The sequence below is a fragment of the Camellia sinensis genome, chromosome 8, assembly GCF_055761805.1.
Source record: "Camellia sinensis isolate YWXY chromosome 8, ASM5576180v1, whole genome shotgun sequence".
In the NCBI taxonomy this organism is placed as follows: Eukaryota; Viridiplantae; Streptophyta; class Magnoliopsida; order Ericales; family Theaceae; genus Camellia; species Camellia sinensis.
The window spans coordinates 75,614,602-75,638,223 of NC_138968.1; the positions used below are offsets into that span (position 1 = coordinate 75,614,602).

General features: G+C 35.8%; 1 protein-coding gene and 1 pseudogene across 1 annotated transcript; both read right to left on the reverse strand.

The window, feature by feature from the left end:
• Window positions 1-23,622, reverse strand: part of LOC114282710 (putative E3 ubiquitin-protein ligase EDA40) — a 70,447-nt pseudogene that overhangs the window by 9,690 nt on the left and 37,135 nt on the right.
• On the reverse strand, window positions 8,632-9,996 carry LOC114304291 (uncharacterized). Its single transcript, XM_082884588.1, has 5 exons — window positions 9,898-9,996; window positions 9,691-9,760; window positions 9,507-9,611; window positions 9,163-9,313; window positions 8,632-8,818 (listed from the first exon to the last, which is right to left on the reverse strand). The coding sequence occupies exons 1-5, from the start codon at window positions 9,994-9,996 to the stop codon at window positions 8,641-8,643; spliced, it is 603 nt and encodes a 200-aa protein (XP_082740714.1). The 3' UTR covers window positions 8,632-8,640.

Below are 23,622 nucleotides of genomic sequence, written 5' to 3' on the forward strand. Positions count from 1 at the left end.
TGGATGTGCTAGGTACCTTCAATTTGCTGTTACAGAGGCCCTGGTTGCGCTATGTGAAGGTTGTCTCTTCCACTCTCCATCAGATGCTGAAGTATACTTATGAGAGAGGAGTGGCAATTATTTTTGGAAACTCCTCCATCCATCTGCCGCCCAAGGTTACCACTCCAGTGCTAGAGATCAAACATGGCGAGGAGGTTGTATTCGTTTTGGGATTCACTTTGGCCAAAGCCTAGATCGTGCAAACAATCCTGGCCGTACACGAAGGCCTATACGTCAGAGTCTAGTCCATCTATTTTATGAACAAACTACGGCACGTTCTTGGAATGGGGCTTGGAAAGAGTGGTCAGAAAGGTGTTGCAGCACTGACAAATTTGCTACACAACCTGCATGCCTTTGGACTGGGCTATGTGCTCACCAAAGAGGACTGGATCAAAAAGAGGGAAAAAATGAGAGGTAGAGCCAAGGCCAAGCAAGCCAGAAAATGTTATGAACTCATCCACATGCTAATCTAGGGGACACTAAATGGTCATTTTGTTCAGGAAGGAGAGGATTTCCCTTTTTGTTGCTTTCTCGAGCCTTGGGTAAATTCCTCGAAGCAACATGTTCCTAGGTTCGAGATCTTCTTTGATCATTTGTTGTAGGACAATGATGATGAGGAAAAGGCTGAACTAAGCATCAGAGCTAAACAGAGCACAGAAGGTAACTCAGATGACATTGAACTTGGAGTAGGGGCAGCACTGGCTAGTCTCCTAACAGATCCTGCGGCTGACCTAGAGAACTTAGAGGATAACTTAACTGTCTCCATGATCGGGGAAGCACCGGGTGTGAACTCAACTAGTGGCATTTTGGATGTATCAGGGGCACCACATCTTACTTGGCAGTTGGAGAAAGGCTATCTTTCCAGTTCTGAATCGGGGGATGAGCCAGAATCTGATTCCATTGAGTTTGTGGGGTCGGGATCAGATTCAAGTTCTTATGAATTTGAGTCTAGTATTTCTAGGGGTGTAGACGTCCCCGAACGTCCCGGGAGGAGATCCCCCGTTTTGTTCGTTTGGGCTCACTACAGTTCGGACTCTCAAATTGTCACGGTTCTTAATCTGAACCAAAGAGTCCAAATCTGGCCAATCGTTTTGAGAAAAACAGATTTTTAGAAAAGAAGTGCCAAACATGGACTACTTTGCCCGATACAGAGTCACCATCTAAATATTTTATTTTGGGGGAAATTTAGGATACCCTGACTCGTGCCTAAGGCCACGTGTCTGTCATCACCAAAGTTACCTCGGCTCGGGAACTTGGGTACGATTGGGGAAAGTCACTTTGTGAGCACCCCCGCTCACCCGATCAAAGATCGGTCTCTACTAACCATGATATCGGGTTTTGAAAACATTATGCGTTCTTATTCCAGTTTTTAGCCTAGATTTACTATGTGATGCGCACAACATACAAGTATAGACTGGATCGCCTGAATTGGAACAAAACATTGCATATCCGTTTGTTTGGAAATGTTTGAAGTTTGCTACTCGCAAGTAGGCTAAAATGCGGATTTCAATGAATTATCCCAATTCAAGTAATCTAACCTTCACCCACAGGCATTCAGGCAGTTTATCACATAAGCATATAGCCATATGGTAAGCATGCTGTCATGTTAACAATCACACTCATGCGAGATATTAAAGCATAAATACTTACAGTGTACTCCGAGCCAAAACAAAGAACTCGTTAGTAATCAAATTTATGATCCAAGTCCATGTTAGAATGGCTAATGCATCGCACGCAAAATGCAACTAGAATAGGCTCAGCTAATCTATGGATGGCATGTGAAATGCAACAGATAACACGTATTCAAGTTAGATTGGAAATACTATGCAGTTAGTACGATGCGCCGAGCCCAGTGCATGCAATACAGATGAATGAATTCACACATGCATAGCATAAGGTATGCTAATTGAAATATGCCCTAAATCTAACCATTATAAGCGGTTAAATAAAAGGAAGAAAGAAATGGCGTTGGAAGACATGCACGCACACACCCACACTTATTACAATTGTGCCCTCGCTCGAAGGGTCCGAATAAATAATACAAGCCACCTAATTAACTAACTCACAATCTAATTAATTATTATAGAACCAAATTGAATAACTAGCTACAACTAATTATTACACAACTTAATTAATTAACAAATCAATTAACTAATTAATGAATGACAACAAGCAGGTAGGGAAAGCAGTAAACAGTGCTATTCCAGCTCTGTTTGAAGAAGGGAGGAATGCATGCTCGCTTCAGTTCTTCGCCTCGAAACGCCTTCTGGTTGCTCTTTAGACGCTCTGTTTGCAGGGTGTCTTCCAGTGCTTGTTGCTGGACCTTACCAAAACACTGCAGGGGAAGTCACCAGTGGCTTGCCGGCCGTGGAAGGATCACTGCCGGCCAAAGGTGGTCCATTGCCGGCCAAGGGTGGCACACTGGTGTGCTGTGACCCCAAACTGTAACGAAGCACAAAATAGAGGAACTGAAGGGTCTCCCAAAGACATGTATGCACCATGGCACTCCAAATCACCTCAAAACATCAAGGGAGAGGCCTAGTCGGATCCACAACCATCAATCACGCATCCCGATGCATGATGGCCAAATATCCAACTTGTGCAAATCAATATGAAAATGAATGCACAAATAAAGCAAGTAAAGCCTAGAACTCTATCATGAATTATCAACAGCTTCGGCGACCGAGAATTGAGACACATTCCATCACTTGAAGTATGAAACGCCCCTTGTTCCTCGGGCTCGGATTAACACTTAATCCAAGCAATACAACACATAAGCATGGCAAACATGCAACATGACCTAAATGTGCAAACATGTAACTAAACTAAGCATGCAACAAGCATATAAGTATGATGTGAGGTGATGACCTTGGACAACATGACAAAATGCAACATGAACATGTGAGCATGCAAGGTATGCAAAGTTAAACAAGTATGTGACAACATACGAAATGAAACAAGCATGGGACAACATGGTAAGATGGGCTTACACCAAAGATGGACAGCTCTCAACTAGGTCCAAATCAGTAGCCAAAGCGATGAATTAAGCCAAACAACACACTCAAGCATGCGAAATGCAAAAGGTTCATCAAAGGGGCCTAAATGGGCAACTCTCAAAAGTGCCTAAGAAGTGACAAATGTGCAAGCGTAACAACACTATATGCACTGAAATGAGATGATAAATGATGCCAAATCATTTAAATAGCTCAAGGATAGCATGCGTCAATCACCGAAACACGAAGCTTGCAAGGCCAATTACACTACAGCTATACAAAGCATGAAGGATATGGTAAGGGCAACCCAAAACAGTCCTAGTACATGTTGATATGAGACTAAAACATGCAAGGAAGTAAGCCAAAGCCAGCTAGCATACAATGCTAAAACATAGGACATGCAAGGCTACAAAAGAGGCAATGCACCGCACCTATTAGAACCAATCATGGCGTGACTTGGACAACCAAAAACAGAGTTACGTCATGGTATATTAGGACCCAAAATGTACTGAAATGATGAGCCAAAGACTTAGGCTAAGTGGCATGCGCAAAAGTCCATTCTTGAAGCATAAAGCATTAGCTATACAAAGCATTAAAGGCATGTCAAATGCAAGTGAACAACAATATTTCATGGACTGAAATAGTATGTGGAATGAGGGCAAGGCATGCAAACATCACATGTATGGCATGGTAGGGGCCTCAAAACCCAAGACTAGCCTAAGCATTTACACTATAGCTATACAAAGCATGAGTGATATGGTCATGGCAGCCCAAAACAGTCCTAGAACACTTCAAAATAAGCATAAAATCAAGTTTGAGCAAAGCCAAAATATGCTAGTATGATGAGTCAAAACATCATGCACAAAGGGCTAGTTAACATGATTTGTTCTACGCCTATATGGAGCATGCAAAGGATGATCAAACCAACTATGGATAGGGTCATATCATGCCAAATGATGACCAAATACATGCTGGAATGTAAACCAAACAAGCTAAAATGACATGACATGGAATGTAAACCAAACTCTATCATAGATCATATGAAGCTAGTTTAGGGGATTTACACTACAAGTGCATCATGCAAGCATGGGGTAACAAAACCAACCCAAAACAGGTTCATGGCATGGTAAAACATCACAAAAAAACCCACTGAAATGGACTCAACACAAGCTAAGCACACATGCTACTTTGATGAGCTATGGATGGAGTTACACTACACATGCTAGATGCAAGCAAGACATGACCAAACCAGCCTTGGACAGGGCCAAGGCATGTCCTAGAAGTCACAAAAATAGGCCTGAACCAAGCCTCCAAAATGCATAGAGGGATGGTCCTTTGGAAGGCCAAAATGCAAGCAAAGAGGAACACAAAGAGAGGGGACTACCCCCTCTAATTTAGGACCTCAAACCCACACCTTTACCACTGAAAATCCACTGGATTTCAGTGGTAGGAAGGCTAAACCAAGGCTAGCTCGGGGGCTCCAAGATATGGCTTAAAGCAAAGCCAAACAAAGCAAGGAAGGGGGTTACACACCCTTAACAGCAAAGTGACCTCAACCAAACTTAAAAAGCACTTAAAAACAAAACTTTTTCCAGTTATAAGAAGATCCTAAATCAATATGCAAAGAGGACTAAAGCAAGGTGCAAGAAAATGCAAAAATGGGGAAAATGCTCACCCTTGAAGACCCTCTTCGAAACCAGCAATTTCAGGGGGTGGAAGCTTACTTTCAGACCTCAACAAGTCCTCCCAAGAAGCTTGGTTCAATGGTGGTGGTGTATATCTAGGTGTTGTAGTGTAAAAGTGCAAGGAAATCCAACTTCAAAGCACAAAACTCCAACAATATATAGAGAGAGAGAGAGATTTTTCTCTTCAAAATGGCTGAACCATTGGCAAAGAGGGAGCCCTCTTGCTTACATAGAGGAATGCAAAGCCAAAGCTTCTTCAAGAAGCTTTACAAGGGCATCATCCCTCTATACACATGTGTGGAGGGGAGTAAACAAAAAAACCAGCTGGCTCAAAAGATCTGGAGGAAAACCAGCTGAGACAGGGGGGGTGCTGGCCATCATCAATGGCCGACAGTGGCTCACTGATGGCCGGCATGGCTTCACCAGTGGCCGGCAGGAGCAAAGCAAAGGCCGGCAGTTCCATGCCATGGCCGGCAGTGCACCAAGAAGGTCCCTCTGAAAGGACCTAGCCAAGGTCCAAAAATGGAGCAGAAAGGATACAAGGTCCAGGAAGCTCGAACCCGGTGACGTTCCGCCGCGACAGTCGAGTACTCGGCGAGCAATCGAACTAGTCGTTGGGTGTACCTACAAGCACAACCAAGTCCCGAGGACGGTCAAAAATGGGGTGTCTACAGTTGCCCCTCTTTGACAGAACTCGAAAGTCACAAAGTGACGGGAGTGAGTGTCAAAGCCCAGAGACGACCCATTTTTGACAAGGCCGAAGACTCAGACAATCAATCAATATAGACATGTAGGGATGTGCCCGGAGGCTGGGGCAAAATGCAAACAGCATGCAAGATGCAAGAGCATGACTAATAATCATGCAAAGAAAGCTGTAACGAACCAATGCAACAGTTTTAAGCAAGTGGAAACCAAGCTACATTACAATGCAGAAAGGATGTAAGAGAATTATTCAATTCTCGCTATGTCTCACGCGGAGAACACTAAGAGCGACCGTTGGGGACACCCGAGGTCTCAAACAAGATTCTGACGCGTGGCACGCGAAAGGAAAAAGAGTGGCATAAGCATTAGAACATGTTCCAAATGCTCTTAACCAAAGATGGAGAAACATAGGGACATATCCCGGTGTTCCGAAAAGGTATAATCATTGGAACGTATTCCAAATACTCTTAACCAAAGAGGGAGAAACGTAGGGACATATCCCGCTGTTTCGGATTGAGTGAGAAACATAGGGACGTATCCCGGTGTTTCGGAATGGTGTGAGCATTGGAACGTGTTCCAAATGCTTTTAACCAAAGAAGGAGAAACATTGGGACATATCTCGCTGTTTCGGATTGAGTGAGAAACGTAGGGACGTATCCCAGTGTTTCGGAAAAGGAGAAACATAGGGACATATACCGGTGTTTCGGAAAAGGAGAAACATAGGGACGTATCCCGGTGTTTCAGAAAAGGAGAAACATAGGGACGTATCCCGGTGTTTCGAAAAAGAGAAGAAACATAGGGACATATCCCAGTGCTTCAGAAAAGGAGAAACATAGAGGCATATCTCGGTGTTTCCAAACAAAGGAGAAGAAACATAGGGACATATCCCGGTGTTTCGGAAGGAAGGGATCGTGCAAAATGATGCAATTGAAAGGGTGCATAGCAATGCGAGTGAAACGTGCATAACAATGCAGGTGGAACGATGCATAACAATGCAAGCGAATCAGTGCATGACAATGCAGGAGGAATGGGTGCATAACAATGCAAGTGAAGTGTGCGTGACAACGCAAGTAAAGAGATGTATGACAATGCAAGTAACGTGCGTGACAGCGCAGGTTAAAGAGGTGTGCAAGACAATGCAATACAGGTACACAAGACAATGCGATGTAGATTAAATGCACAAAATAGTGCGATGCAATACACTAACAAGCACAGGTAAGGTGCGCAAGATAGCGCGATGCAATGCACTAACAAGTGCAGGTAAGATGCACAAGAAAGCACGAACAATGCAATGCACTAACAAGGGCAGGTAAGGTGCGCAAGACAGTGCGAGTAGGGCGAATGCACAAAACAGTGTGATGCAGATAAGGTACGCAAGATAGTGTGATATAATGCACTAACAAGTGCAAGTAAGTCACGCAAGATAGCGCGGATGATACACTGTAATGCACAAAACAGTGCGATGCGCAAGAAAGTGCGAAAGTAAATTGCACAAAACAGTGCGATACGCTAAACAAGAGTCCAAATTGTAGGGCTAGTTATATCTAAAAGGCGCACGAAAAGTCGAGTTACAGAGGGTTACGACCATTATTCTGCATGACATGATCCACAAAGAGGTTGAGGTGTACGTGGACGACATGATTGTCAAGTCAAAGAACGAGAGGGCTACTACACCACGCAGGAGAAATTCTTTCAACAAATCAGGGAATACAGATTGAGGTTAAACCCGCAAAAATGCACCTTCAGTGTAACTGTAGGAAAAATATTGGGCTTTTTGATCATACAGAAGGGAATTGAAGTAGATCCTTCCAAACACTACTACAAATACAGATAAAGATCACACTTTTTTTGTGTGATGTTTGTTTTTTAATCACACCTTTTAAGTTTTATTAAAGTGTGGTCTTTGGGAGTGTGATTAAAAAGGATCATTTTTAATCACACTTTTTAAGTGTCATTAAAAAATGCTTTCATCACATCTTTTAAGTGTGATTAATAATATTTATATCACACCTTTTAAGTGTGATTAAAAACATTTTGATCACACATTTTAAGTGTGATTAATAAAATTTAGATCACACATTTTAAGTGTGATTAAAAACATTTAGATCACATCTTTTAAGTGTGATTAATAACTAATAAAACCTGTGATAAAAAAAAAAAGAATTCGACATATTTAAAAAATAATCAATATTATTTTTGTACGCGCATTTGAAGAATATAATACACACTATATACTATATTTTGAATCACAACCATATATTGAATGGAATAACGTCATGTATTTCATAAATAAAAGTTAAATGTTCAAAAGTATATACAAAGAAATTAACAAAAAGTTTTTAACTGTGATTACATATATTAAAAAAAAAAAAACTTGAAAAAACTAAGTTCTTGAATTCTTTGACCATATTTTGCATCTCTCCAAGAAATTTCTGACCTGAAAAATAAAAAAACAAATTAATTTAGAAACCGCTAGAAGCATATGAAAAAACTTACTATTTTTATAGAGATTGTTCTTGTCTTACAAAAGACAAAATCGAACATTTTCTCACCACACTAACTCTTCATCCCCTGCATCAATAGAAATAAATAACGAATTTGATTATTACTAGTATAAAATGTTTGTATTACCATTTTCTTAATTTTATTTTTTTAGGGTAAATATTTTATATTTTACATATTTATTTATTATTTTAATATGCACTATATTTCATACATTTGTGTGCTATATTTTTTAAAAAATATTTTTAAAATATTAAAAATTCATTTTATTTTACAAATATATTTTTAAATATTTTAATTTTTTTTGTTATGTGTTTGGTTACAATTTGAGTGTGGAGTTTTGAAAATAGTGTAGAGTTTCGAAAACAAATATTCTCTTTTAACAAAACAAATATTCTCTTTTAAAAACTCAACTCACAATTTCACAGTTAAATCATAACTTTACACTCAAATCATAATTCCAAAACTAAACCAAACGGAGCATTTTTAAAGGGATTTTAATGCTCATGTAGGTTTCCAATGAGAGGTTGAGAAGGATCCTCGGGAATAAAATTTTCATGTATATAATTCTACCAACTATGAATTATCAATGAATAGGAACAACAAGCTGGTAATTACAGTAGATGTCCCAATACCAAAAAAAAATAGCAAATTGAAGACTCAAATTTTAAGAGCAACAGTTTGCTAGTTCGCACTAGTTTAAAGCTATATGCATGAAGTCAAACAACATGTGAGAAAAGAACTTTATCATTCCCAAGAAAACTTTTTTTTAAAAAAAAGGGAGTCCAAAATGCAATGTACATACAGATTCCGTGACAGAGCAAAATGGGCAAAGATGCAGCACGCCTTGCAGCCACCTGTGATCCTTTTATCTTGTTCCTCAACATCGTGCATAAACTTGCAGTTGACTAATAAGCATGGTAATATTTTGAAGAGCACTATAAGGTGCACACATTACATCTTTACTTGCGAAAAGATTTTTGAATCAACAATGAGTGAATCCTACCTGAGATGACACTGTACAAAACTTATTAGCTATTTTGGTCACCTTGGAACTCAATATAATATTAGTTTGAAAACAATTCCAAATATGGCCAGAGGGAGCTATCAAATGAGATATTTCAGAATCATCTCATACGAATCTTATTTTATTTGGTAAATTGGTTATTTTCAACATGGGAAAACAGTACATAAAACAGAGGAACAAAGAGGAAATGAGAAGGAAAATATTGCATTCATACCTTGAACCAGGAAGCCAACCACTTAGACCAACAATGGCCCTCAAGTTAACAGGGTAATCGATTCCATTTCCATATTTTCCCTGGGCAAAACAAGTTGCAGAGTAGAGGGCAGTTGCAACACCCATACTAAAACCCCCGATACCAAGTTTAACTGTAAATGAGTTAATACAAAAATAAATAAATAAATGAAAAAGTATAGAATTCCTAAACAACACGGTGGTAATTTATTCACGATAGTTGATGAAACTTTTTATCACGATAGATAAATGAACTACTAACTAAACACATGGAAATTAAGTAATTTAGTGGCCTATAATCAATGAAGTAACAAGGCAGAAACTTACTATCAGCAGGCTCTATTGACAAGAAGTTTGCAATATGCGCTACTGAAGTGTCTAAACCTTCAAAATCATCAGGACTATCTTCTGAAAGTTCTCTAACGTCAAACCCTAATACGAAACCACAAAAGCACTTTAGATAATTGTATCAGTATCTCAAAATTGGAAGAAATCTAAGCTTTAATCTTACATGCAGTGCGAGGGAATCCACCATGTATAGCCACTAGGCAAGTAGGAGCAGTTGGGCATATCCACTTGATCTGCATCATAGAATTTCAGCATAAAAAAATGATATGTACCAACTAAGTTTTGCAAAAATCAAAGAACCATATACACGTGCATGGCCACGAGACTAAGCATAAAGTTCAAAAATATTTCAAGGGATACGTGTCCCTACATTTGGAAGAGCAAGTTTTTCCAAGAGCAAGTTAATTACAAAAAAACATAAAAATTTAACTACTATAGCATCAAATACAACATGTTTTTTGTTAGTCATCAAATACAGCATATTGTCACTTTAAATGAAATTCGAAAACAAGTGAATAATAATACACGCAATAATATGATCAAAACTACACAAATTCATAAAATTTATTTACTAATTGATTTTTCATGTAATAAAAAAATTTAAATTTTGAAACATGACTCACTTTGATAATGTATTAAATGTCGCATTAATAAATAAATAAATAAAAGTTATTATAAGATTTATCAATTTATGTAACATTACTCTTAATAGAATTTGTCCGAATGAAACACATGGAAACTGCACAATACTTTGTTGAGTTTTCAGAATTTGTTTATGAAAATCTTTCAAAATTGGTTTAGTCAAGAAAAATAAAAATCAAAATCAAAATTCATTACTTACATATGGTTTTTTTCTTTTTTTAAGACAAAAATAATTTTAAAAAATTAAAAAATATATATTTTTATATTTATTTCTATCAAATTAGTTTATAATTTTTAAAAAATAAAAAATAAAAAATGATTTTTAAAAATGCACCAAACATGGATGTCTTTCTATGAACAACGTAATTTATGGTCTGTATTTCAAAACTCTAAAGATCTAAAACAATTCAATGGTTTTAAACAAATAACAGCAAGAATATATGTTCGGACATCCACTTTGTTCGGAAACAAGTGGTTTAGATACATTGCACTAACAATATATATTTTGGGAGAACCCTAATATACATTTTGAGAATTCCAAGGGTTTGGAGAGTAAGTTCTAAAGTTGTAAGTTCCAGTTTACCAAGGGGCCATTGGAGGTTAATCCTGTTGTTACCTTCATTGGCTTTGGGGACTAGTTTTAGGCTCGAAATATAAGGTCACTCGAGTCCAATTGAACTAAGGTGGGTGAGAGATACCTCGAATTATAAAAAAAAGCAAAAAACAAAAAAAAAATTGCATTCAGAGATTCAATTAATTCCATAATCCAGGAAGAGCTCTCATGAAGATCTCCCCCAAAGGTACCAACTATGTGACGATATGGAATCAACTAAACTATACAAGACCTAATGAGCAGTAACAGCAAGTTATGCCTCGTGTAATGAATAACTCTCCTGCTAGCAAAGGCATCTCTAGACAATCTTCCCTATAGTGCACAAAGCACATGCTATAATGCAGTTAATTCCTCAAGACAAGATATCAAAAGAATAATTAAATAAATCCAATTATGTACAGTGAGCAGTTTAACAATCATCATAAAATTGGCATGTTAAAATTTTCAATGCATTGAACAAAATGATACGCTAAGACTTAACCACAACCAACCCCAGCCACACTATCCCCATCCCACCAATACCTCTTCTTCCCTCCGCAAGCCAGAGTTCTCATCCAAAAGGCAGGGTAAAACCTCCATAGTTTAAATCTTGGTACTGAAACAAGCAGATTACATGAAACTCTTCCACAACTAAAATCTATATTGATTACATCTTCATGTCAATGACTAGCCATTGCGAAAATTAATGAAAAGAATAGAGAACACATGCATGCACCATACATAGAAAGAAAGAGAAAGAAAGCAACTTTCACTTACTTTTCACAAGCACCCTTCCTAAACTTTTCGGCCTGATAAATTTTCGCACCTCTGTCATACCATGATTTGGTATAATTTGGATCTGACTTCCATTTCCTTTGATGTTTTAAACTCTAACAAGAAGAAAGATAACAAAAGTTTGCAATCTCCAGCCTTCACAAAACACAAAATGTAACAACAAAATTACTTAAGAAAACATACCGGTCTCTCTGCATTAAGATACCAAGGTGTAGACGACATATACTGAGGAATATGAGGGTTAATTTCTTTTCCATCCTCATCAACCTCAGCTAGTGCAAGACCTGCCTTACGTGCTTCTTCCAATTCCAGCTGCTTTCTATGGTCCTCCCTAGATTTGAATGCCACCGCAAGTATCACAATGCCAAATCGAGAATCATATAGTGAATCGAAATCCTAAGTTTGGAAATCATGAATCGAATCGAATCAAATCGAGAATCGTAAACAAAATTAATCGAATAGTGGAAAACCTATATTTCTGAAAGAGAAATAAATAAACAAAAGAACCAAGTTTGTATATCATGAGAGATAAATAAATAAAAACCTCAACCCTACAGCAATCCAACCTAAATTTGAGGTAAAAAACCAAGTTCAATTAAAAAAAAAAACACTACTACAGGAATAAAATGTTTTATGCACATAATTCTGGAGTTAGGTGTAAATGGCAAGATTAAATACATGAATAAATTTTTTGTTAAACTATACTATCAAAAGGACATCCATAAAGCTAGATCTAGAAGGAGGAGGGAATAAAATTTAGAGAAAGAATCTTTCCTTTTCTTACAAATTTTTACCAATACGAACCCCTCATGAAAAAATGGTGGTTTTTATGTACCAGCTATACTCAGAAACTCAAAAACCAACCTTGACTAAATAGATATCTTGAAGAAACTAAGACACAGCAGTTATATACCTCTGTAACAAACCAGAGAGGGGCAATAGAAAATCCATAACCAGCAATCTCCTTGGTCGTAAGCTCTTTCTGTTCTTTTAACACGTCTACATCATCTATGTGTTTAGGAACTAATGGCTTTCCCTCTTCTAGAGCAGAAAGGTCTGCTTCACTGTCTTTTTTATTCAAATTCCCTTCAAGTTCAATTTCAAAGATGTTACGCCCCGCAATGCAGTTCAAAGGGGAGCTAAATCCAGCAGAAGACTCATTATTACAAGAGCGTTTTCTTATGATGCTACATATCCAATCCTTAATGAATGCTATTGGGAGATAAACTACCATTAGAGAAACTCCAAGATAGGTCACTGCAAATGGTTGCTTAAAATCTGTAAAAATACCCTGTTAAAAGGATATGTATATACAAGTTAATATCTGGCTAATGAATAGAAATTATGGATTGTGTGATTTTTAGATAATAAAAAAGCTATTATGCATAAGAGCAAAATTAATTACGAGGAACAAAATATAAAAACATTGATGGATCAAATATTTAAGGGCAAATTACACTCACCTCACCTCCCTTAAGTTAGGGAAAATACAATTAGCCCTACACTTTTGACATAATTACATTAGCCTCCCTTAACAGTTAAGCCCTTTTTTATTAGTAATTCATTAGTCATATGAATAAAAAATGGAGAAAAAAAATAAAACACACTTTTACAATCAATTGAGGACACATGAAACACCACTTTAAATTAATGAGTTCTTGCATATTTATGCCACAAAACAACAGTTCATCAGGGAAAAAAAAGAAAAGTGAAGGATTTTTCAGTACTTAAAGTGCATGCCTTGGGCATATATCAATAGGCTGAATAGAGAAGGGTTATTGAGGGGCCTTGGGAAAATAAAAAAATTCAAAACTCTGTTCAGGCCTCCAACCTCCAATGCATATTTCTTTCTTAGTTCCAACTTCCAATGATTTTCCATCTTATTTTCATGTTAGTTCCAGATAATTCAATTTTTTCCACATGGAATAAAATCTTTCCCTTCCCCATTTGACTGGAAAAATACTTTCTTTTTTGCAACTAAAATAAGGAAATCTCATTACCTTACAACATGACGGAAGTTGACAGTGCAAGCAAACAACCTTTTTAACAATTTAATTTCAGAACAAATCAACATCCTCCACTAGTTAGATCCAACCAAACATGTTTTTAAGGGTGAAACTTCTGTTAGCAAGAACCTCTGAGTTTACACTAATCCTCTGTTTGGTTGCCAAGAAACCTAAACGGAGGTAAATAATTTACAAGCAAATGATAGCCCGAGACCTAATTTTCAACTTTTTTCCAAAAACCAAGACAGTCCAAAGTGTTTAAGTTTTCACTTCTATTTTGCTTTATTTTCCTCCAGTTTTTCTGGGGGTACACACGAAAATGAATAATTGCAATAAGCTTTTTAACAATCAAACTAGTGTTATTGAATCTTTTACTTTTTATTTGAATCCCAATTGACATTTCAGTCTTTTAATTCAAATCTCATTGGCAATTCCTCAAAAACAAACAAGAATTCATCAACTTAGGCAAATGTATAAACTTCACCATATAAATGAAGGTACATGAGCTATGCATACAAACATGCAGAACATACATTGCAAATACAGAATTTTAAAACCTTAAACTAGAAATGAAATTAGAGAAAGAAGTATGACCACCTGGGTGACTTCTGCAGAGGTGACCCAAATGATTACAACAGCAGCAATCAGGAACAAACGAGCCCTGTATCTCCAACCCATCACAAATCGAAGAACGACCCAGATATCAAAATTGCAAAATATACACGAAAATCAACAAATTTCGATGCGGGTTTCTCTCAGATTATCAGATCTTCGACGTAAGTCTTTGTTGTTTCACTTGTCACCAACACACCCCAAAAAAAAAAGACAAAAAAGAAAGAAAAAGGTTAGCTACAAGTTTATGAATCGATTCAATTAATTTCTGAAAGAGAAATAAATAAACAAAAGAACCAAGTTTGTATATCATGAGAGATAAATAAATAAAACCTATATTTCTGAAAGAGAAATAAATAAACAAAATTAGGAAACAATGCACCAAACTCTGTATATCATGAGAGAAGAAGGCTTACCAAAGAGAAAAACAAGCACCAAAAAAAAAAAAACACCCGCAAAGTAGCGAGAAAGACACCCAATGTCGCCCACGGCGAACGACCCAATGATGAAGGTATCGGCAAAGGTATCTGAGACGCCGCACCGCCACTGCTACTGCAGCTGCTAGCCATCGTCAATCGCTGCTCACCGTCATCGCTCGTTGGCCGCCGTCGTCCCCCCTTGCCGCTGCTTGTAGTCGATAGAGAGAGAGATAGTATTTTGGGAATTTTTGAAATTGGGGATATTTTTGTTTAAGGGGTTGGGGAACAAAAGGGGGGAAAGAAAGGGGGGAATTAAAAAAGCGGGAAAACGAAAAAGAAAAAGAAGAGGAGAGCTAGTCGTTTTATTTATTTTTTATTAAAATAATTTTTATTTTTATTTTTATTTTTTATTTTTTTTTGTAGTTAATGAAACTTTTTTTGTTTTTATTTATTTTTAGTTACTAAGGTTGAAATTTTATTTGTTTCATTTTTATTTTAATGAAAAAAAAATTATTATTATTTTTTTATTTGGTAGAAGTAGAGGTAATTTTTGGGAGATTTTTGAAATTAGGAATTTTTTGTTTAAGGGATTGGGGATTGATCATTTGAGATCATGAGAAACAAAATGGGGAAAAGAAATGCGGGAATTAAAGAGCGGGAAAATAAATTTTTTTTGGTTAAAATAAATTTATTTTTTTGTAGTTAATGAATTTTTTTTTATTTTCCATTTTTTTAATTACTAAGGTTGAAAATTTATTTGTTTCATTTTTATTTTAATGAAAAAAAATTATTATTTTTTTATTTTGAAGAAGCAAGGGAAATATTGTAATAAAAAATATTTTTCTGCGGCTCATTTTTTTTTTTTTTTTTGTTACTAAAAATCAGAAACTAATTTTTTGTGGTAGAGAAAATTGAGCAATAGTGAAGGTGGTGGATAAGAGGTGATGGTCGTGGTGGTGGCGGTGGTGGCGGCAAAGGAGATTAGTGGTGAAGTTGTGGTAGTGGTAGAGGAGATGGAGTAGCGATGGTGGATGAGAGATAATGGTAGTAGTAGTGGCGGCAGTGGTGGTGGTCATAGTTCCACCAATTGATTTTAAGTATGGTGTTTGTTTTGACTTTTCAAATCATAATTCTACATCCATTTTTCAAAACTCAATTCAAAATATAATCATTACTTTTTGAAACTCACAACCAAACACATAATTCAAAACTTTTTTCAAAACTTAGGTCTCGTTTGGCAAGAGGCTATTTTAGCCAATTAGCCAAAAAGTTACTAAATTAGCCAAAAAGCCAACAACCCATACCAAAAAGTCAAAGATTCTCTTTTCTCTCTACTTTTTGCACATCTTTTCGTAATTAGCCAAAATGTCATCCCAAACATACAAGTTTTTTTTACCTACCTTTTTAGCCAAATAGTCAAAAAGTTACTAAATTAGCCTGTTCCCAAACGAGGCCTTAATTCAAATTAATTTTTTAAATATTTAAATATTTAAAAAATATATTTAATTTTGTGAGAGGCAGATAAAGAAGAGAGATAGAGAGAGAGACAGAGATAGAGTGATGAGCGAGATAGAGAGACAAAGTGGTTGTTAAAAGTGTATTTTCTTATAGTGGATCGATAAATCGAGAAGGAGCTCGATAAATAGAGAAAATAGAAGTAAGAGAGTGAGCAAGGCGAACATAGTGAGAGAGAAATAGACAAATAGACAAGTAGACACAGAAAGAGAGAGATAGAGAGAAGAGTGATGAGTGAGAAAGAGACAGGGAGAGAGAGATAGACAGAAAAAGAGATAGAGAGAGAAAGAGAGAGAGAGAGAGATAAAGGGAGAGAGAGAAACAAGAGATTAGCGAGAGATAGACAAAAAGAGAGAGAAATAGAGCGAAAAGAGATGAGCGAGAGAGAGATACAGAAAAAGAGAGAGACAGAGAGAGAAGAGAGAGATAAAAATAAAGATAAGAGAGAGAGAAAAAAGAAATGAGAGAGATAGAGAAAAGAGAGATGAGCAAGAGAAACAGAGAAAGAAAACAGATGAGAGAGATAGATAGAAGAGAGATGAGTGAGAGAAACAAAGAGAGAAAACAAATAAGAGAGATAGAGAGAAGAGAGATAAGCGAGAGACACAGAGAGAAAATGAGAGAAAGAAACAGGCAGACAGAGAAAGAAGAGTGATGAGTGAAAGAGATAAAGAGAAGAGAGAGAGAGATAGAGACAGAGAGACAGGAAGATGAAAAAATGCATGAAAAGAGAAATGTTATATCAAAGGAGTAAGACGACATTGTTTTTTTTAATTTTTTTTGCGACAGAAAAATACCGTTGAATTTATTCAAACCATTTTGTGACTGCATATATATGAAGCTGTCTCAAAACGACAATCACTATGCTAGGTTAGAGTTTTCCAAAAACTCTTTTGAGAAAATTACACTTTCTTGTTTTCCGTGTTATATTGTTTTTACTGAATTTTTTTAATATTTTAAGTATTTTTTTTATTTTTAGACATACCTAACATAAATACACCTAAAAATTAAAAAAAATGTAAAAAAAATCTTTTAAGAATTCACTAAATACCAAAAATACAAAAAAAAATACAATAATTCAATACATTTTTTTTGTATTTTTAATTTTTAAAAATATTTTTTTCATAAATTTTTTATTTTTTAGATACATCTAAGTAAGGTGTATCTAAAAAAAATATTTAAAATTAAAAAAATATTCACTAAAAAAAAAAACACGAAAGTCACTTTTTGCGACGGCACAAAATGCTGTCTCATTTTTTTAAGACGGCAAATTATGCCGTCACAAATGCTCTGCTTTTTTGAGACGGCAAATGGTGCCGTCGCAAATACTCTGCTTTTTTGAGACGGCATTTTGTGCCGTCGCAAAAAGTGACTTTTTGAGACGGCAAGTATGCCGTCGCAAATAGTTTCGTTTCATATACCCGCTTTTTTTGTAGTGCAATGGGGCAATTGGTAATGCTACTTTAAACCTTAGAGAGGGGATTGTAATTTCTAAAATGTGAGGGTGTCAATGTAATTTATCCAATGAGGCAAAATTGGTATTTAAAAAAATTAAATTGCTGAAGGGGGAATTTGTAATGAAACTTTAAACCTTAGGGGAGAGATGTAATTTCCAAAAGGTGAGGAGGAAACTGTGATAAACATAAACCTCAGGGGGGTGTCAGTGTGATTAACCCAAAAAAAATTAATTGCAAAAAAAATTAATTGAAAAAAAATTTTGCTAGTAAAATTTTTAAATTTCTGTTTAAAAACCAACGTAAACTTATTTTTTGAATTTACATTTTTTCCTCAAATTTACAAACTAAGACAACCATTTATAAATCAAAAAAATTATCAAATAACCTTTTATGACAATTTTTAAAATTTCTGTAAATATAAATTGAAAATTGAAAATGAAAGCAAACAGGTTTTAGATGGTAAAAATGTTGTAAAATTAACAAATAATTAAATAAGTTACCAACGTAAGAAATAACTTATCAAAAGATTCTTAGGCCATATATGGTTTGATTTTTAGAATTTTTTTTAAAAAATTAAAAATTAATTTGGTTAAGAAATAAAAAATAAAAAATAATTATCATTTAAGGGTAAAAAATAATTATCATTTTAACTTTTGGGCAGGTTATATACATACGTATGGTTGTTTCAATTTAATTTGTAAAAAATTATTTCTAGCCACTCGAAAGATAAAAATTATATAAAAATGATAATTATTTTTTATTTTTTATTTCTTAACCAAATTAATTTTTAATTTTAATTTTTTTTAAAAAAATCAAACCATAAATAGCCTAAGAATTTTTTGATAAGTCATTTATTATGTTGGTAACTTATTTAATTATTTGTTAATTTTACAACATTTTTACCATATGAAGCCTGTTTGGTAACCATTTCGTTTTCAGTTTTCAATTTATATTGACAAAAATTTTAAAAATTGTCATAAAAACTTATTTGATAATTTTTTTAGATTTATAAATGGTTGTCTCAGTTTGTTAATTTGAGGAAAAAACGTAAATTCAAAAAATAAGTTTATGTTGATTTTTAAATACAAATTTAAAAGGTTTACTAACTATTTTTTTTTTCAATTAATTTTTTTTTCCAACTAATACTAACCGAGGGGGCAATTGGTAATGCTACTTTAAACCTTAGGGAGGGGATTGTAATTTCTAAAATATAAGGGGTGTCAATGTAATTTACCCACTAAGGGAAAAATTAGTATTTAAAAAATTAAACTGCTAAAGGGGGAATCTATAATGAAACTTTAAATCTCAGGGAGGGAGATGTAATTTTCAAAACGCGAAGGGGGAACTGTAATAAATACAAACCTTAGGGGGTGTCAGTGTAATTTATCCTATATATATATATATATATAATCACACTTTAATTAGAAGTGTGATTAAAATATATATATATATATATATAATCACACTTAATCAGAAAGTGACATAAAAAATAAATATTATCACACTCAATCAGATTAAGTGTGATTAAAAATTTGGAAATTGTATATTTTATATAAAAATCAATTTGAAATATTTTATACAATCACACCTATTTAGGAAGTGTGATTATATATATATTAAAAAGTGTGATTAAAAAGTAGTAATGTATATATAATCACATTTTAATTACATTGTATGATTAAAAAATATATAAATAATCACACTTTAATTAGAATGTGTGATTAAAAAATATATAAATAATCACACTTATTTAAAATGTGTGATTAAAAAGTAATAGTGTATATATAATCACACTTTAATTAGAATGTGTGATTAAAAATATATATATAAATAACCACACTTTAATTAGAATGTATGATAAAAATATATATATATATATATATATATAATCACACTCATTTAAAAAGTGTGATTAAAAAGTAATAGTGTATATATAATCACACTTCAATTAGAATGTGTGATTAAAAAATATATAAATAATTACACTTTAATTAGAATGTGTGACTAAAATATATATAAACAATCACACTTATTTAAAAAATGTGATTAAAAAATAATAATGTATATATAATCACACTTTAATTAGAATGTGTGATGAAAAATATATATAAATAATCATACTTTAATTAGAATGTGTGATTAAAAATATATATATATAATCACACTCATGTAAAAAGTGTGATTAAAAAGTAGTAGTGTATATATAATCACACTTTAATTAGAAGGTGTGATTAAAAAATATATAAATAATCACACTTTAATTAGAATGTGTGATTAATATATATATATATATATATATATATAATCACACTTAAATTAGAAGGTGTGATTAAAAAATTGTATATATAATCACACTTAATTGAAAAGTGACATAAAATATAAATATTATCACACTCAATCAAATTAAGTGTGATTAAAATATCAATCTAATATTTTTTATCACACTTTCAATAAAAGTGAGATATTTTTTTTTATCAAAGTGTGATCTTTAACTATTTTTGTAGTAGTGAAAATCAAGGCCATCTTAGAAATGCGACCACCAATGACAGAAAAGAAGGTGCGTGGCTTTCTGGGTAGAGTGCAATTCATAAGACAGTTTATTTCCAAATTAACATTGTCGTGTGAATCACTATTTGGTCTCCTGAAGAAATGGATGAAATTTCGATGGGGTGATTGATGTCAGTTTGCCTTTGAACAGGTTAAGTAGTACCTCCAGAATCCGCCTATGTTGTCGCCGCCAGAGCCGGGGAAGGCTTTGATTCTGTACTTATCAGTAATAGATACGACCATGGGATATATGCTTGCTCAAGAATCTAAAGATAGGATGGAGAAAGCCATCTACTACATGAGCAAGAAAATGCTAGACTACGAGACCCAGTACATTCCTTTAGGAAAAGCTTGCATAGCCTTGGTATGGGTTACCAGGAAGTTGAGGCACTACTTGTTAGCTCATCTGTAATCTTGGTTTCAAGATTAGATACCATCAAATATTTTTTTGAGAAACCAATGCTTATGGGTAAGCTGGCTCGTTGGTTGCTTCTTCTCTTCAAATTTGATCATAAATATGTCACCCGAAAGTCAGTTAAAGGAGGAGTTATAGCGAAGTTCTTGGCAGACCACCCAGTAGAAGGCGATGAGGCAGTGGAATACTTGTTCCTAGATGAAGACATTCTGCAAGTTGAAGATGAAACTTGGACGATGTACTTTGAAGAGCGTACAATTAGTACGGTTATAGGATAGGTGTGTTGCTCATAGCAACTGATGACTCCCGTATACCTTTAGCCTTCAAACTTCGGTTCAAGGTGTCCAACAATGAAGCAGAATATAGAGCGTGTATTACTGGTTTAGAAGCTGCCCTAGAACTAGGGGCAATAAGGTTAGATATCATCGGGGACTCGAACTTGGTTGTTTTTCAAGCAAACAGAGACTGGAAAGTCAAAGAAGAGAAAATGAAGGTTTACCATTAGGCCTTGGATATGCTGATTCCAAGGTTTGAAAAGTTGACATTTACGCATCTATTAAGAGAGAACAACATGCTCGTCGATGCTTTGGCAACTCTATCTTCTGTGGTAGACATCCCACTTGGGGTCCAGATGCGTCCGATTATCATCAAACAGAAATACACGTTGGCTTATGAAACTATTGCCGCTATAGATGAAGTACAGGAGAAAAACCCCAGGTATTACGATATTTGGAACTTTCTGGAAAATGAGACATATCCACCAGGGGCAAATGCCAAGGACAAACGGGGAATACGTCATCTGGCCGTCCAATTTATCATCTGTGGAGATAGGCTATATAAGAGAGGTTATCTGGGAATGCATAAACTGTGTGTGGAGGAAGAGGAATCGAAGCGCCTTATGGAGGCTATCCAAGGCGAAAAATGCAAGGCGCATGTGAATAGTATGATGCTCAGCCCGAAGTTCCTCAGACAAGGCTATTACTGGTCCACCATGGAAGAGGATTGTATTGGTTTTGTGCAGCGATGCCACAAATGTCAAATTTCATGCCAATAGCATGAATATTCCACCGTCAAAGCTCTACAACATGACTTCACCATAGCCCTTTTCATTCTAGGGAATCGACGTTATCGGTGCTGTCTCGCTAAAGAGGTCAAATGGACATGAGTATATCTTGGTGGTGATTGATTTTTTTATGAAGCGGGTGGAAGCTCAATCCTATGCAGTGTTGAAGGCATCGCATGTGGCCAAATTTATCAGAAACAATATCATCTACTGGCACAGAGTTCCGAACGAGATCACATTAGATAACAGCTCGTACTTCAAGAAAGAGGTGATAGACTTGTTGGAGAAATACAACGTGGCTTTTCATAAGTTATCCACATACAGGCCACAAACCAATGGAGCTGTTGAAACCGCCAATAAGAATATCAGGAACATCTTGCAGAAAATGGTTGAAACCTACAAGGACTGGCCGGATAAACTGCCATTCGCACTTTAGGGTCATAGAACCTTGATCCGGACAACAAGGGCAACCCCTTATTCTCTCGTCTATGGGATGGAAGTTGTTTTGCCAATTGAAATTGAAGTGCCATCGCTGCGAGTTATGGCTGAGTGTTAGATAGCCGAGGCAAATTGGCAACAGAGTAGATTTGAGGAGTTAATGTTGTTTGATAAGAGGAGGATAAAGGCATTGTATCATGTTCAGGGCTACCAGCACAGAATGGCCAGGACTTTGTGTTGAAAGACAACCAAGCTCCTATCCATGACCCTAGGGGTAAGTTCAGACCCAATTGGACTGGTCCTTACATTATCAAAGCTATCTGGTTAAGAGGGGTAGTTATTCTCATGGACCTAGATGGCCTGGAATTTTCATAGCGATCAATATGGACAAGTTGAAGAAATACTACCCTTGAGAGGCTCGCTGGGCTAAAAACTTGGAAGGGCGACCTACGCAAAAGTTAGAGCATGAAAAATTAGAAATAAAAAAAAAAAAACTGAGCTCGCAAGGTTGAAAACCCTAAAGGGCGACTTTGGCAAAAGTTAGAGTGCAAAAGGAGAGAGTCAATACTTGAGTGAATCTGAACTGAACTATGTAAGGCCTGATTCCCATCTTTGGGATACGTATACAACTTTATCATGAAGTTCGGCCGTAACTATCTCCAACTCAACTGTCCTGTCTATATTTCTGATCAGCTCATCTTTGTTCATCATCTGTTAGTTTCGTTGTGATCTTTATTTTGGGAAGAAAAGCTGGTTACAATGCAGAGCAGTAATGGTATGCAATCAAGGGCAATTATGATCTTTTGATTCGAGGTTGTACATCTCGAGGGTTTGATTCTGTGCGTGTCAGGTAGTGATCATTGTCGAAAATGATTTGGAAAGTTTTAATAAAAATTGATTTTGTTCAAAATTTTACCTTTTACAACTTAGACCATTTTTGGGAACCTTAATTCCATTGATTTTAACACAAGTACATTTTCCAACTCTCTGATACAAATCAAAGTTGCTTTTACATCATAAAACTTGAAAAGAAAGGTCAAAGCAATAAACTAGAGGGATAGGTGAGTTAGGTGCTTCTGCGTCCTCTGTTTGTGTTTGCAGAGGCTTTTGTAGCCAAAATGGGCCCGGCTTGTGTCTCATTCTTGAGCCAAGCCTAGCACTTGCTAGAAAGGGGCATAACTAAAAGTAGGGGCAGGGGCCAGATGCTCTCTTGTCCTCCAGGAAGCAAGTTACTAAGCTAGGTGTCAAGCACAAATCGGGAATGGAGCCGGGTATTCTACCCCCTTTTCGGGGCAGGTTTGATCAGGCTCGAACTGGTATCTGAGCTGAAAGGGAAAGTAGAACACGCAGTGCGTGAGGCTAATCAATTGTATGCCTGGCTACTGGGTCATGCTGTAACTTATCTCAGTCAAATTGAGCCAGGGGCAACCCTAAGCTATGTTACCTGTAAATCTACTCCACATCCAGTTGCACCACCATCCCTCATTAGGAAAGTCCACCAGTCGCTGGCAAAAAAAATAAGCTCGTGCTGAATACTCGGGGAAAAGGTCCACCACCTTTAGCTTATCCATGAGCCATACCTGGGAAGGGATGA